General features: G+C 51.1%; 4 protein-coding genes across 4 annotated transcripts; 3 read left to right on the top strand and 1 right to left on the bottom strand.

Moving 5' to 3' along the window:
* Positions 1 to 1,987: 1,987 nt before the first annotated feature.
* On the top strand, positions 1,988 to 2,578 carry J3458_015628 (uncharacterized protein; the record flags this gene model as incomplete). The annotated part of the gene is made up of 1 exon (XM_066120864.1): positions 1,988 to 2,578. One exon carries the CDS (start codon positions 1,988 to 1,990, stop codon positions 2,576 to 2,578), a length of 591 nt encoding a protein of 196 aa, XP_065974192.1.
* A 2,670-nt stretch (positions 2,579 to 5,248) lies between these two features.
* Positions 5,249 to 6,109, top strand: J3458_015627 (uncharacterized protein; the record flags this gene model as incomplete). Its single annotated transcript, XM_066120863.1, has 2 exons — positions 5,249 to 5,821; positions 5,918 to 6,109. 2 exons carry the CDS (start codon positions 5,249 to 5,251, stop codon positions 6,107 to 6,109), a joined length of 765 nt encoding a protein of 254 aa, XP_065974191.1.
* An 842-nt stretch (positions 6,110 to 6,951) lies between these two features.
* J3458_015626 (uncharacterized protein) lies at positions 6,952 to 8,221 on the top strand. The gene has a single exon (XM_066120862.1). The coding sequence runs from the start codon at positions 7,414 to 7,416 to the stop codon at positions 7,933 to 7,935; it is 522 nt and encodes a 173-aa protein (XP_065974190.1). The 5' UTR covers positions 6,952 to 7,413; the 3' UTR covers positions 7,936 to 8,221.
* Positions 7,087 to 12,621, bottom strand: CFT1_1 (mRNA cleavage and polyadenylation factor subunit). The gene is made up of 4 exons (XM_007815808.2): positions 10,391 to 12,621; positions 9,993 to 10,309; positions 9,771 to 9,944; positions 7,087 to 9,721 (listed from the first exon to the last, which is right to left on the bottom strand). The coding sequence occupies exons 1-4, from the start codon at positions 12,465 to 12,467 to the stop codon at positions 7,994 to 7,996; spliced, it is 4,296 nt and encodes a 1,431-aa protein (XP_007813999.2). The 5' UTR covers positions 12,468 to 12,621; the 3' UTR covers positions 7,087 to 7,993.
* Between the last annotated feature and the right edge of the window lie 632 nt (positions 12,622 to 13,253).

Below are 13,253 nucleotides of genomic sequence, written 5' to 3'. Positions count from 1 at the left end.
TGGTTGTCGCGGACGCAGCCGTGTAGCATGAACTCCGGGGAGCTGAACGAACTGGGCATCTGCCGCCAGTGGTGAATTGTCATAGCTTGCAATGCTGTTACCAGCGGCATCGTAGTACGCTGTGCTCGTCCATGGCAAAAGTGGGAGAGTTCAACATGTCGTGCTCTTTAAAGTCTGGCGTATGTATTTCACTGACTAATCACCCGATACTAGGTAGGTACCTAGGTATTTAGCTTCACGCGCGGTTCTTAATTCTAGTAATAATTATTGTAATTTTATTTAAAGGTAAATATGATTACAAAAATTTGATCACTTTATCATAATTATTGTTTTAATATCAATAAGCGTGGTTACGGTTTCCTGGAGTAGGTACGGCCAAAATACACTATTACTAGATGTCCTGCGTGTAGCCCTTTTCTATTCTATTTAAATATAGCTGTTATATGTCAAGCTCCTACGGGAGACCATGTTAAACTTTTTGATGACAGCCACTGGTGTTGGTCACATCGCTACCTCGTCGTGCAACTGGACTGCTCCCACCTTCTTTTTCTCGGCTTATCGATTTGCGCCTTCATATAGTGGGATGCCATGGATACGGAATCATTAGACGGTGCCCTGGAACGGACCTTCGAGTCTCAAAATATGCTGTCAAACCCAGGGGGTGGGGGGGCAAACCACGCTACAGCTGACAGTTCTTGGGCCAAAGGAAATCTTGCAGTTATCGGAATCCCGTAGACATAGGCCCTCATACCTTCATTATAACTTGAAGGACCACAAGAGCTGGTATCTGGAAGCCATGGAAGCCCTTTCTCGATGTGTTTTCTTCTTGTGCTCACTAATAGCGCTGATAAATAATCAGTTCAACCGGCCTGGATGTCCCAAATCTGGCGTTTGTGTCTTTTGCAAAATCCTTTTACATTCATATACTCCGTTCTGCATATTTCTTCACGGAAATTGGCTTTCTCCAGGCTTCCGTTGAGCAGACCTGGCAGTTTGTGGCACACGCCAGGTTGATCTAGACTCTAGTAGATGTGCATGAAGCGTTTTAGCATTTGTATATATCAACGGCCAGTCGAGCTATATCCCTTCGTTGCAACTTGGAAGACACACCATATCCGGCACCAGTTCCGATGCAGCACGAGGTCTAATCAACAACTGTTATACAGAATGGCAGCTCCGAACACACACATTCGCGGCTCAGTCAAGGATATATTGTTGGCGTCTATCCTGTCGTCGGCGCCACTGGTGGCCCTGTCCGCTATTTTGCTTAGGTTCGTCTTTGGAAACCGAGTATATCCCAGTAGCCTTTTTTCTGACACCCAAGGAGCTACAGCCTCCGAGAACGATGGCAGTGTAATCTATGTCAACCTGAGTGCTACGACATTAGCTGACCTGGCCTCTTGGTCTGGCACAATTTCTCCGCTCACCTTTCCGTACATCCTATCCTTGGTGTCGTTTCCGGCTGCCAAGGAAATGGTTCGGGAAGCGGTCAATACCCCAAGGTCCGGGCCCGGAACTCTGACCCCGTACCAGTTGTCATTGATGCTCCGGATGATTTGCAGTTCGTACTTGAACTCTGCGTGGTATTACATTACCTACACTGCCAATTTGCCAAAGAGAGCACCGATTGCGAGGCCTGTTGTCATTATGATATAGATCCTGATATTGAGTTCATTGCTCAGGTGAGAATTCTATAGAATTGAAAGTCCCCAAACTGTTGACAGGTTGGCTCATGGTAACTTACATCTGATACAGCGCGCTAGTCTTTGCCACAGACGTATGGCTCCATTGCACAACCAAGAGCGTAACTCTCACTCGGTTCAGGGCAGTGACATGCAGCGATGCTAGCTTCGGGTTACATCAGAACTGCACAAATTTGACGCAGAGCTTTACTGCCCAGTGCGACCTGAACCCTGCTGGGACGGCATAATTCCTGTGGAATTCTGGGGAGTCGCTAAATCTTCCCGCAAATGTCTCGACGACGAGCATGGTGCAACCCCTAACGGACGATGCTGGTAATCAGTATGCATACATTGGTCTTCCAGCAAGCCTCTCGAACAGAAGCGTGGATTACGTGGCCGCATCGCTGGCAGTACAATCTCAGCGCCCTCCTGTTACTACGCGCTGTTTCAATGCGGCCAGCCCTATATCAGGCTCTGGTGCAAATCAGAGTTGCGATTTTGCCATCAAAGGGTTTATCAGCACAACTGAGAATAACACCATGGAATTGATGTACTTAACCACCCGACCTTGTCGAATTCTATCACGGGAAGAAAGTTCGATGCCCGACTCTTATTACTTTGCTGCCGTGATGAGCGTAAATCAGAACCTGGGACGGAATCAAGACCTGATCCACAATCCCGAGATTACCAGCGGCTTGCGCAGTTCTGTGCTCTTCGTCATATTGTGTAATGCTGCGGTATTTGATTTGCTATACACCTCCGCCAACGGCGTAGTCACACAAGTCTCTATGCTGGAGAGCAACCCGTCCACCACCAGCGTCGTCATGGGAACACAAGCATATACACACCTTGGAGATGCGTATCTCCTCCAGCGTATCAGTCTCGATGTTTGGTAGAGCCACAGCGCACAGGAGATAGCGAGCCAGTTCGCGAATGCGGACAGCGAGATTACTCTAGCGGCTTCCGGTGCGGCCCTCGATCCAGGACCTGCCGTGGAAGCCCAGCTGCGTTCTTGGACCACCGTGGCCAAGGTGCCGAAAGCGCCTTTGGATTGCCTGGTGGCCGCGAACTTGCTGTTGGCAGTTCTGGGTATTCTCCTCACAATCATCGCCCTTTTGGTTCGAAATAATGACGTGGGAGACGTGAAAGCAAGGCTTGATATCCCCGCCGGAGTAGCGGCACAATCTGAGACAAATGAGGAGATAAGCCAAACATAATTGAAGATATGTTTGAGGAGTTTGAAGGCCAAGCTGGGCCGCGAGTTGTGGCAAATACGGCACTGGGCTGCTGGAGGTTGGAGGGACGGCAATAACGCTGACGATGCTGCCGAACCCAGGCAGCTGAGCTACCGACTGCTTTTAAGCTGTTTTGAAGCAAACGTGTTGAAATTGCGGATTAAAGTTTTCAGAAGCCAGGTGGACTGGGCAAGGCCCCGGTACAAGAGGTGCCGCTTCATCCATCATGTTTCCTCATTTTCTTTCTCCATCCTCTAGTTGGAATTGACCGTTTTGCTACCAGCAGCCAATGTCTTATTACAGTCAATAACGGGTCCAGAGACGCATCCATGTTCCACCAACAACTGCTCTTGCACTAAGCCTAGTCTTTTGACAAACAATTCAGCATAAATCAGCTACTCTACTATTTTGTTCATGGATACTGGTGCCTAGAATCTCCCTCGTCTTGTTGACTCTACTCCTTTTCGACTTTGGCAACGACAAACATCCACTGCTGTTACACGGAGGTCGCGTAGCGTTGCGGCACGGACCGACCCTTGAACCTGACGATAGTTACACAAGGACTCGAGAGTCGAGACCTAGTGGGGGCCTTGGGGCTTCCTTGCTCAGAATAACGGCCATGTGCCCCAAGGACCTTGAGGAAAGCCAAGGACATCTGTCACGGCTGCCCTGATGACAGGATGAAGAAGGGTCACAAGGCCCGAGAGGCAGCCAGTTCTGCAATGCAAGAGATGAAACGGGCCGAGAGTGGAGTTGACTCTCTCAAAGGCTGTCAGCCAAAATACTCGTCACAAAAAAAAGGGCGTCCGGTAGCCGGCGCTTCATCTAGGACTTCCTGTGGTGGTCAGGCTTGGGCCGCAATGGGATCGATCATTTACACGGAAGTGTCGGCATTCAAACGGATCCGCTCGTGCAATCTCACTTCTCCTCTGCGGAGTCATCCAAGACCATCTGACTTGCAATGGATCGTCTTGGCTTTTGAAGAATCGCAGGTTACGACGGGGTCACAAGGTCACAGGTGTTGGGCCGGGGGCGCCGCAACTGTGCATTTGCATCGGCTTCCATCAACAAGATGCGCACTACGCCAGGCAAAGGCATCAAGAAATAAAATGAAGAAAAAACGAACGAGTTAATGAGTAAATTGTCAACGGAAGTTGTGTGCTTTTGCGACAGAACATCAATCCGCCCGCCGTTCAGCAGCACCACCACGTTGGCATCGCAACAACAACCTTGTATATGTATTCTATTTTTTTTTTTGTTTTTCCTTTCACATAATCAGACAGGAACATCTCCATTGGGCATGAAAGCGTGACTTCAACGCTCAAGGTATAGCAGCTAGCAAGGTCCCAGACCTCACTACTGCCCGTTGCCGGTATCACTTTCAAGTTTTTCCATCTCTTCCCAAATTATTGCCGTTATCTGAGGCATCGCATTCGAAAATGCTTGCATGACAAGCTGTTCGCACAGTTAATAAACTTGTCTTTGCTGACTGAGAGTTGGACTGACGGTATGGTTGTCTGACTGCTGTACATTGTCCCCGCGGGGAGCGCATTTGGGGCGAGCGCAGATGGTGCCATTGTACGAGCTCCCGGACATGTCGATCGTCGAAAGTAGCTTGCGTAGTAGTCAAAGGGGTCAAGGCAAACACGTATGTGTGATGCCACAGACTAGATATTGGGCGGAGCTGTGCTTTTGATGAGATAGAGTAAATGGCGGCACCTCATTGCCCTTATAAGGAAGTCGAGGTTGATGTTGTGATATCAGCATGCTTTTATGCTCTGGACGCCTTGTACGTGACTGCGTACAGCCATCGAAACGAGTCACAAATTGGCAGATCGCCTCGCGGCTTGCGTTGGCAGTCTGCCATCACATGGGCCGCGCGTTTGCTGACCACCTGCGCACCTCACCGTGGCTCACCGCGTCTCGGCGTGCATATTCTCTGTAACACTACATGATTCAGGAGACAACCCTGCAATTGGGCAGAATTCCAGCGACAAGGGGGGTTCTGTACGCATGGTGAGGCCCCCCGTGGACGAGCATGGCAGTCTGCCAGAGTGCCTGGAGGCAGAGAGCGACAAGTCGGTTCAAAAAGTGCATGTTAAAAAGAAGGTGATTCCCCGTTGTTCAGCCCGCTGTCTTGTCCTCCAGTGCTTCTAACTGTAATCACTAGCGCATACCTGTCAGAGTGTTGATCCAGGAGCACAATACGGCAATAGCGGCCCTTGGCCGAATATATCCGCGTATATTCAGCTATAAGTATGCACATCTTGGCTCCCTCCCTCGCTATGGCCTCTGACAACACGATAGCAAACTTCTGAACTGGAGAAGACCATGAATACCCCTTCCGGGACCGGGACCGAGGATAATTCCTTGAGTACCGATGCTCGTCTCGACGGAATCCCCCAGTCCATCCGTTTTGAGCACAGTTCCCCTATCGCCCCAAATGATGATCTAGCCATGTATCAAACAGGGGGAAATTTCGGCCTGTTCGGAGAGCTCGACTGGCCAGAACAGCTCGACTCGTTCGAACAGCACGGCTCGTTCGAACAACACGACTCGGCCGAACAGAAACAGGTAGACTCTTTCACGTCTTACCCGATGTACATGCAAAGCCCGGACCCTGGCCAGCCCGACTCGGCAAACAGTACTCTAGCCGTCGGAGCCGACTGCTTCTCGCCGACTCGGGCCTCACAGCCTCCAGTCGCCGCTCCGGATGTCAGCACTCCATATCTCTCCCCATCCCGTCCCGGTTCGTCTCCCAGGGGCACGAAGTGGACAGAGGAGATGAACGCCTTCTTCCTGGAAAGAAAGAAGATGCGCGAGACACACAAAGTCATAGCTGGAATGATGTGGGACAAGTTTGGCGTCTCTGTCAACCCAAACATCCTCAGCAAGCGATACAAGGTACTTAGGCAACAAGAGTCAATGGATTCAGTGAGCTTGAAGCCCACCCATCTCCCCCTGCAGACAAAACACTAACCTCAAAAGCCCATATGCAAGGCCCTCTTCAATGGAACTTTGCGCATTATGAGCATTCTCGAAGACGAGCTCAAGAAGCTCGCCGCCGGAGATGACGCCAAATGGGCCGAACTCAAGCAGGACCTGCATGGCCTATTTCCACACCACTCGCAGATTCTGCCCGAGGTAATACGGAGGCTAACACACTTACAATCACAAGCACGGGGTGCCTAGATGAATCTCAAAAAGTCTGCAAAAGACATTATGCCCCTCATGATGGGGTTTTAAAACAAAAGAAACGACTCAGCCATAGAATAGACTCCGAGATTAATGTTTTGGATTGCACACTGTCTCATGAAAGTCCTGACGAGTCATCGGTGCAATATTGGACGTCCATGGACTAGGAAGGTAAGAGCCGACGAGGAACGGCATGGCATTTTCTGTTTTCTTCTTCTTTTAGTCTGCCCCAGTCTTTTGAATATTTTATCTACAAGTTTTCTAGCCTCTAATACCAGGCATTAAGTATTCAACTAAAGTAGATCTTTAGTTATCGCGCTATATACTACAATATACAATGGTATATCAGCGTATACTTAAAGTCCCGCTATGTATTACAGTATACCACGGCATATTAGTGTATGCTTGATAAACCCCTTATATAGTATAACGTACGACAGTATGGTGGTGTATACTTGATGATAAGTAAATACATTCTACTATAGGCTGTCGGCCAATGCCATAGCAACTGAGGTATAGTATTGCGATTTATGGCCTACGCTGGGCCGTTTGGTCAGGCACTTCATCATACAGCATACTACACAGCGGAAATAACAAAGAAAAAGTAACGGAAGGAGGGTGATGGTCGGATCGGGGTAAAGAGGACTTTGCAGGCGCTTCTACAACACAAGTCGCAGGGAACGGTACAAGGCCCTGATGTCCGCAACACATGCAGTCGGGTTAGGGTTAGTAAGCGTGCCCAATGCCCGACTCTGCCAATCTAGGTAACTAGTTATATGCCGTTGACACCACAATCCCGACGTCGCCCAGCAGCCACCACCTCTACTCTCAGCGACATGCAGGAAATGGTTATGGAACTTTCGAATCCAAAAAGACAAAGCCTAATTAAGCCGTATATAGGACAATCATAGCCAACTGACAACAACTCTGGCGAGAAGACAAGATAACGCAACTCCAGCATCAAGCAACATCCCTGCCAAGAGATCGTATAGCCTAGCAATTCTTCCAAACTACAGCAAACCTAGCTAAGCTACCAAACTTTGTCAACCTCGAGAGTAAAAGCGGCACTGCCCACCGTTGATTCACACCGAGATCCATTTCAGCTCGCTCGTAACTGCGCACCCCACGCACCAACTTAAGCTTCACAAAATCCTATTCACGCCACACAGCCGAGGGACCGTTGCCGCGCTCGGATCCATACGAGATGCCAACCCCTCAAACCCAGCCATGTGGTGTCAATATATAAACCCCCTTCACTCCCTCGCAGCTCAAACACGGAGCAACTTCCAAAACTCCCAAAAATGAAGCCCATCGCCATCGCCATCGCCATCGCCCTCGGGTTCGTGACAACCCCAACAACCACACTTACATATAAACTAACAAACACAAAAAACAGATCCCTCGCCTCTGCCTCCGCCGTCACGCCAGGCACGAAGCCGCGGACAAGCGACACAGACGGCCCAGGCTGTCCGGCGCCAACTACCGCCAGCCCGCCTCACACCACGCCCGGCCCGTCGGAATGCGGCATCACGACCACGCACACGTGGTACGGGAACAAGACCATGGGCTGTCAGTATGATGCTGCGGGTGACTTCTGCATTGCCGACGGTACGTTTCGGACTCGTCTCCCCAAAAGGTTCCCAAAGACTGACGTGCTGTTCAGCAATTCTCACGCTGCCATGCGCATGTACAAGGGCCACGAATGTGGTGCAGCAGACGACGACGGTTTGCGCAACAGTGCCGAGCGCCGTCAACTGCCGTACGGGGTTCATGTTTACTACTACTGCCACGAATTGCTAGCCACTGGTCGGGCGGGTTGGTAGATAGATGGATGTGAACAGCTGAATATTCGATTACATTTGACCCCTTTCCCCGAAACCACTAAAAGTACGCCATTGCAGACCATCCGAGTACACCTTCCAAGTCGTCGCGCAAATCAGCGACGCTATCGTAGCCTCCTCTTAGCGCAACGTCTGTCCGCTTTGCGGCCCCCAACTCGCTCCATCTGGCTAATACCGTGCCGTCGACCAAAGCCCTGCCCGACGACGCTGCTGTTTCCACGCCCACGGCTACGCATGACTGGTCCGGATACCGGTGTGCTTTGGTGTGAAGACCGCAGTGGGCAACAATCGCGGGGTGTAACTGATTCGTCACCGACAATAATCGCCGGTACGTGGATTCGGCGAGAGGAGAGAGGGCAGCAACCTGGCCCGAGGGGCAGGCCAGCAGAAGCATGTGTGACGATGACGAAGCGTGTGGATAGGATGGGGAATGGGTTCGCGGCAGGAGAAGTGTCGATGTGGGTGTGTTTGGCGTGACGGCAAAGGATGTCCGGTGAAGGAGCAGGTGGCCCTGCAGCGACTTGGGGTGTTCTGGGTTGAATTCCAATATGTGCATGTCTCCTTCTGCATCGACCGCCACCATGGACAAGTCCTCGCCGTCGGGTAAGAAGTCGGCCACCAAAAGGGGCAGCTTGCCGCTGCTTTTGCCCAGTATCTTGAACGTGTAGGGCTCTTCGGTATATCCTGCGAACCACAGGCCCTTGAACACATCTGCCATGACGCAGAGGCCTGTCCCAGGGAGTTCCTTGACGCTGGCTACGTGGCAGTTCATGTCCAAAAACGCTACAGGCAAAAGAGATCCGTCTTCCTTGAGACCGCGGACCATGCATTTTTGGCCTTGGGCAACGAGCATCAATCCCTGCGCCCCGACTTCCGACAAAGCCGTCACGCCACCTCGGGGTATTTCCTCCTTGGCGATTAACTTGAGGCGTTTGTTTGTCTCTGGCCTCCCTGGTTCTGGAATCACTGTCACAATGTCAAACACCTGCACTCGTCCTCTGGTAGGCAGATCTTCTCCCTTGGACAGCGCTGTGCCAACAGCGACGAGCATTTTCCTCTCCTTGGTTTCTTCTGACACCTCAAGATGTAGAGTCTTCATGCTCTCAATTGATTCGCAAGGCTCTAGCTCCAGCTCATGGATTACCGTCCATGTTACAGGGTTAATGAGCTTCAAGATGCCTCGCGCCGTGGTTGGCGGAAACTTGATCGTCTCCTTTGCCCATTCTTTGTGATAATCATCATCTCGAGGAAGTTCGAATGGCTCCAGCTTGGTGCAGGCAACCACATAAGTGCCCGTGGGATGGTGATATGAAATCATGCCCACATCACCGTCCAATGCTATCTTTTTGACAGACACTCCCAAGTCAGTGAAGCTGGCGTTACTTGGAAGCTGCGTTACTCGGGCAATACCCTCCACGTCGACGTAAATGAATCCTCGGTCACAGCCCTCGGTGTGAAACGTGCTCATTCCTCGAACGCCCAAGCCTTGCAGGCCTATCACCCGCGGCTCACTATGACTACTCTTTAACACAAAACTTGGCGAGGCACCCGGGAGGAAGACGGCGCCATAGCCATTCACATTTGCACACCGTCGCAGTGGTACGAATCGCGGCGGTTCTGCGTCATCCTCGGACACCTCTGGAGCCGTCTTAGCAAGTGATGTGTTGACACATTTTTTGAAAAGCAAAGAGGCTGACAACTCGGCGTCGCCCTCTTCTTGACATCGTACAGGTTCGTAGATGGTCAAGTCATCACTAGCATGCCGTACCTGATATGGTTAGTATTTGGATGTGAATCACTCCGAGGCACTTACTTACAATCAGGTATGGCGTCTGTGAAATGGCATCGCCCAAATCAGCCACAAGGATTTCCGTAATGCTTTCTTTGCTTGCCCCCTTTCTGGCTACAAAGGCTGCAGACAAGAAGGGTGGGATCGAAGTAAGAGCCTCTGCAACAAATATAGGTTTGGACACATCAGGCAGTGCGTAAACCTACGTCTGTTAGCTACGCACCTGAATCAGCTTTATGTAGAAACTTACATGCAAGGCACCAGCCGAACTAAGCAGAAACATCATGATTCGATCCGCTGCGTCAGCTTTCTGTTTGTTGACATTACTCTGGAAGATCCACTGCGTATCATTGTACAGGCATCCTGAAGCCCATTTGGTCGACTTGAGGGTCCCATCTGGCTTGAAGACCTCCTCTAGTTCGTTGTTGCTATGTATTTGGGCGATAAAGATGCTACTATCATCTCGATTCAGAAGCAGATATGGGTCGACTATGCTAGCACTCGTAGCTCGCGGTTCCGCCCCTGTGTCTTCATCCAACATTGGGAGGATTTGGCTCAATCCAAGATCTGGCTCAAATTAGCACACAACGCACTTCACAATGCTCAGCTGTTAAAGAAAGAAAAAGAAGAAAGAGGGAAAAAACACACCCCCGTCATAGCATCGAACTTCGGATTTGAGAACCTGAATGATTCGCATCTGCTTGCCCATTGTTCCGGCTTCCACAGTAAATCCGGCAGCTGGTTCAAACTCGGTGTCTTTCAACGTCTCGAACCCAGCCGCCGTCAATGCATATACATCTGAGGTCTCATAGCCGTCAAGATCAACCTTGGCCACGATCATGTACTTGTCGTATTGTGCAGTAGTATCGTAGTCGCTTGCTACCGCTGCGCCCTTTGACAAGGGTTTCTTGACGCACATGGTCCAGAAGCCCCGTGCTTCCGGGAAATCAAATCTACCAATGACCTTGGGTTGGATTTCTCTATTGAGGATTGCCACTGAACCGCTGAACCCTCGCCCAACTGCGCATGCCAACTCCAGCTCTGCAGTAACACCTTTGGACAGTGTTGCTTCCTCGCTGTCAGGCACAAATGCAGGAGCGCCACAAGCAACATCGCGAATGGGTGCGATACTCAAAAGGGTATCCTGGACGCGAAAGCTGACTTCGCCCGGCTTGGAGCTCCCGTTGATGGTTTGGCTGGGCTTGGCCAGGCTAGAGTCGTTTCCATAGAGATCGTCATCTTCATCGTCATCCAGGTCGAGATCATCAACATCCAAAGCAAGGTCGGGATCCAGGAGCCGCGACTTCTTTCTCTTCTCCTGGCCCTGTTTTCTCGACCAGCCCAGCACAATGGAGTCATTGCTTTCACTGCCCAAAAACAGGGTATTGCTGCCTAATTTCGAAATACAAGACACTTGGCTTTTTATCAAATTTCCTCCGCATTCAGCACTAACAAGTCTAATGGAAATCTTAGACACGGTGCGGCCGTCGATATGGAAGCAAATGATGGCTAGACGCCCATCATTCAGAATCAAGAGCAGCTCACCAATATCATTTGCCAACAGTTCAACTGCACAGCCCTCAAGTCTAAGGCCCAACTCAGATTGGTCAACTAGGCTGAATGATGTCATTTGCTTTGCCATGTCGTTGACAGCCACACCATTGGGCTTGCCAGACTGATCAATGTGGATAAGCTCATTTTCGCCCACGAGCAAGGCCCCTCCCATGGGGGCAGGAAGGGCAATGACTCTGAAAAGGTCTTGTGGGAGACCCGTGACCGACAGAATAGTTGTTGATGCTCTTTGTTGCAGATCCAGAGTAAAGACCTTGTAAGTGAGGTGGTCCTTGATACCAAGCGCGGGTGATGGTGACTGCATTGAGGACAAAATGCCAAATGTGGGCTCCCTATACTCGTGCAAGAAGGCAAGATGTACAGGATGCAGTAACGATGGATCTAAAAGCGGTAGTCGTAGGACAAATGACGGAGTGTATCTTGATTTGACCAGGTCGTGATCTCCCGGACCGTCTCCGTTGGTAGTGGGCGGCTCCTCCTTGACGGGGCAAGGACCATCCAGGTCTTCATCCCAATCGTCCATTTCCAAATCCTCTTCGCTTTGAGTAAAGGGCAAAATGGCCAGGTTCCTGCTTCCAAATTTGAAGGCAACACATCTGCTGCCAGGATCAGCCTCGAGGTAGTTGACATAGTCGCCAAAGGGCATCTCCCATGGCGCGCCTTGTAATTCGTCCTTTTCGTAATAATGAATGGATGTGGTTTCGAGTGTATGCCTCTGAGGATCCCACTCTGTCAAGCACATCTTGGCGGCCTTGTAAGCCAGGAGCAAGGCTTCCCCTCCAGATGGCGTATTCTTGATTTTGACTCTGGCCAAGCCAATGACAGTCCCTGCTAACGGAATCTCGCTGATGAGAACTAATTTGGTATTATGGGAGGGGTCGGCTCGAACGATGAGTGACTCGACGCCAAGAAAAGAAGATTCGAGGCCATCGTCGTCGTTGGCGCGGCGGTCAAAGTGTACATGGCCTTCTTTGACTGAGGATTGCGCGTCTTGGGCTTGAGGATCAAGCTCGGCAGGGATTGATCTGGTGGAAAAAATCTGTAGGAGGGAGCCTTTGGCGACGACAAGGTTACTGGCAGAGGCAGAAGTCAAGGGCAAGCTCAAGGAGTGTGTGACGGCCGAAGGAGGCACGAGCTCGGTGTACACCTGCATGGCGCAAGACCATTATCCCAGCATCCGGGCAAGTCAAATATGAAGCCAGCCGGGGTTCCGGAGAGGTCGAAGGAGGATTCACGGCTTCGGTGCGGCGGCAATGGACAGTATTTGCGCGGCAATGTCGAGTATCGCAAATAGCCCAGGTTGAAATTGAAGGTGCGCTGCGCACGGCGGTGGCTCTGGTGAGCTCCAGACATGGATGCACAAAGCTGCGCGGTCCACCGAGATTTGGGCGGAACAATTCGCAGCCGCGCCGGCAACAATGAAGGTGCCTGGCTGGCGTGTGCATTAGCAGTGGGCCAGGGATTATGTGCAGGGCATTGGCACCGGGGACAGCAGAACACATGCAATGCCTAGCTCCAACCACACGGCGAATGAATGGCTCCAGCCCTCAATACTCCAGATGTCAACTCAGCTCAAGTGCTCAGACCCGACTGTGGCCTTGTATCTGCAAGTGCTGGTCCCACACGCCTCGCACCATCGGAATTTTTGGACATCTAGAACTAGAAACATTGGACTGCCAACGTCAAGGTTGCTGATGCTCAGTGCAGTTGCCCAGCAATCACTTGCGCCGCAAGCTCACCATGTCTCAGGGCAGCAAAGCCCCACTGAAACAAACACTGAAGGCCCCCAGAAACAGGCATACTAACTACTTAAGTAACTAGTACCAGAGTACCTGCGCAAGCATTAGCCAATCACATGGCGCCAGGACCCCAGCGGTCGCCTGGTTGTACGCTCCCCGTTCCTTGCCGCCTTCTCGTATCCATGACGTCTCCATCACGG

The sequence above is a fragment of the Metarhizium acridum genome (assembly GCF_019434415.1).
Source record: "Metarhizium acridum strain ARSEF 324 chromosome Unknown scaffold_356, whole genome shotgun sequence".
In the NCBI taxonomy this organism is placed as follows: domain Eukaryota; kingdom Fungi; phylum Ascomycota; class Sordariomycetes; order Hypocreales; family Clavicipitaceae; genus Metarhizium; species Metarhizium acridum.
Note: the sequence above shows the minus strand (reverse complement) of the source record. Positions and strands in the feature narration are given on the sequence as shown.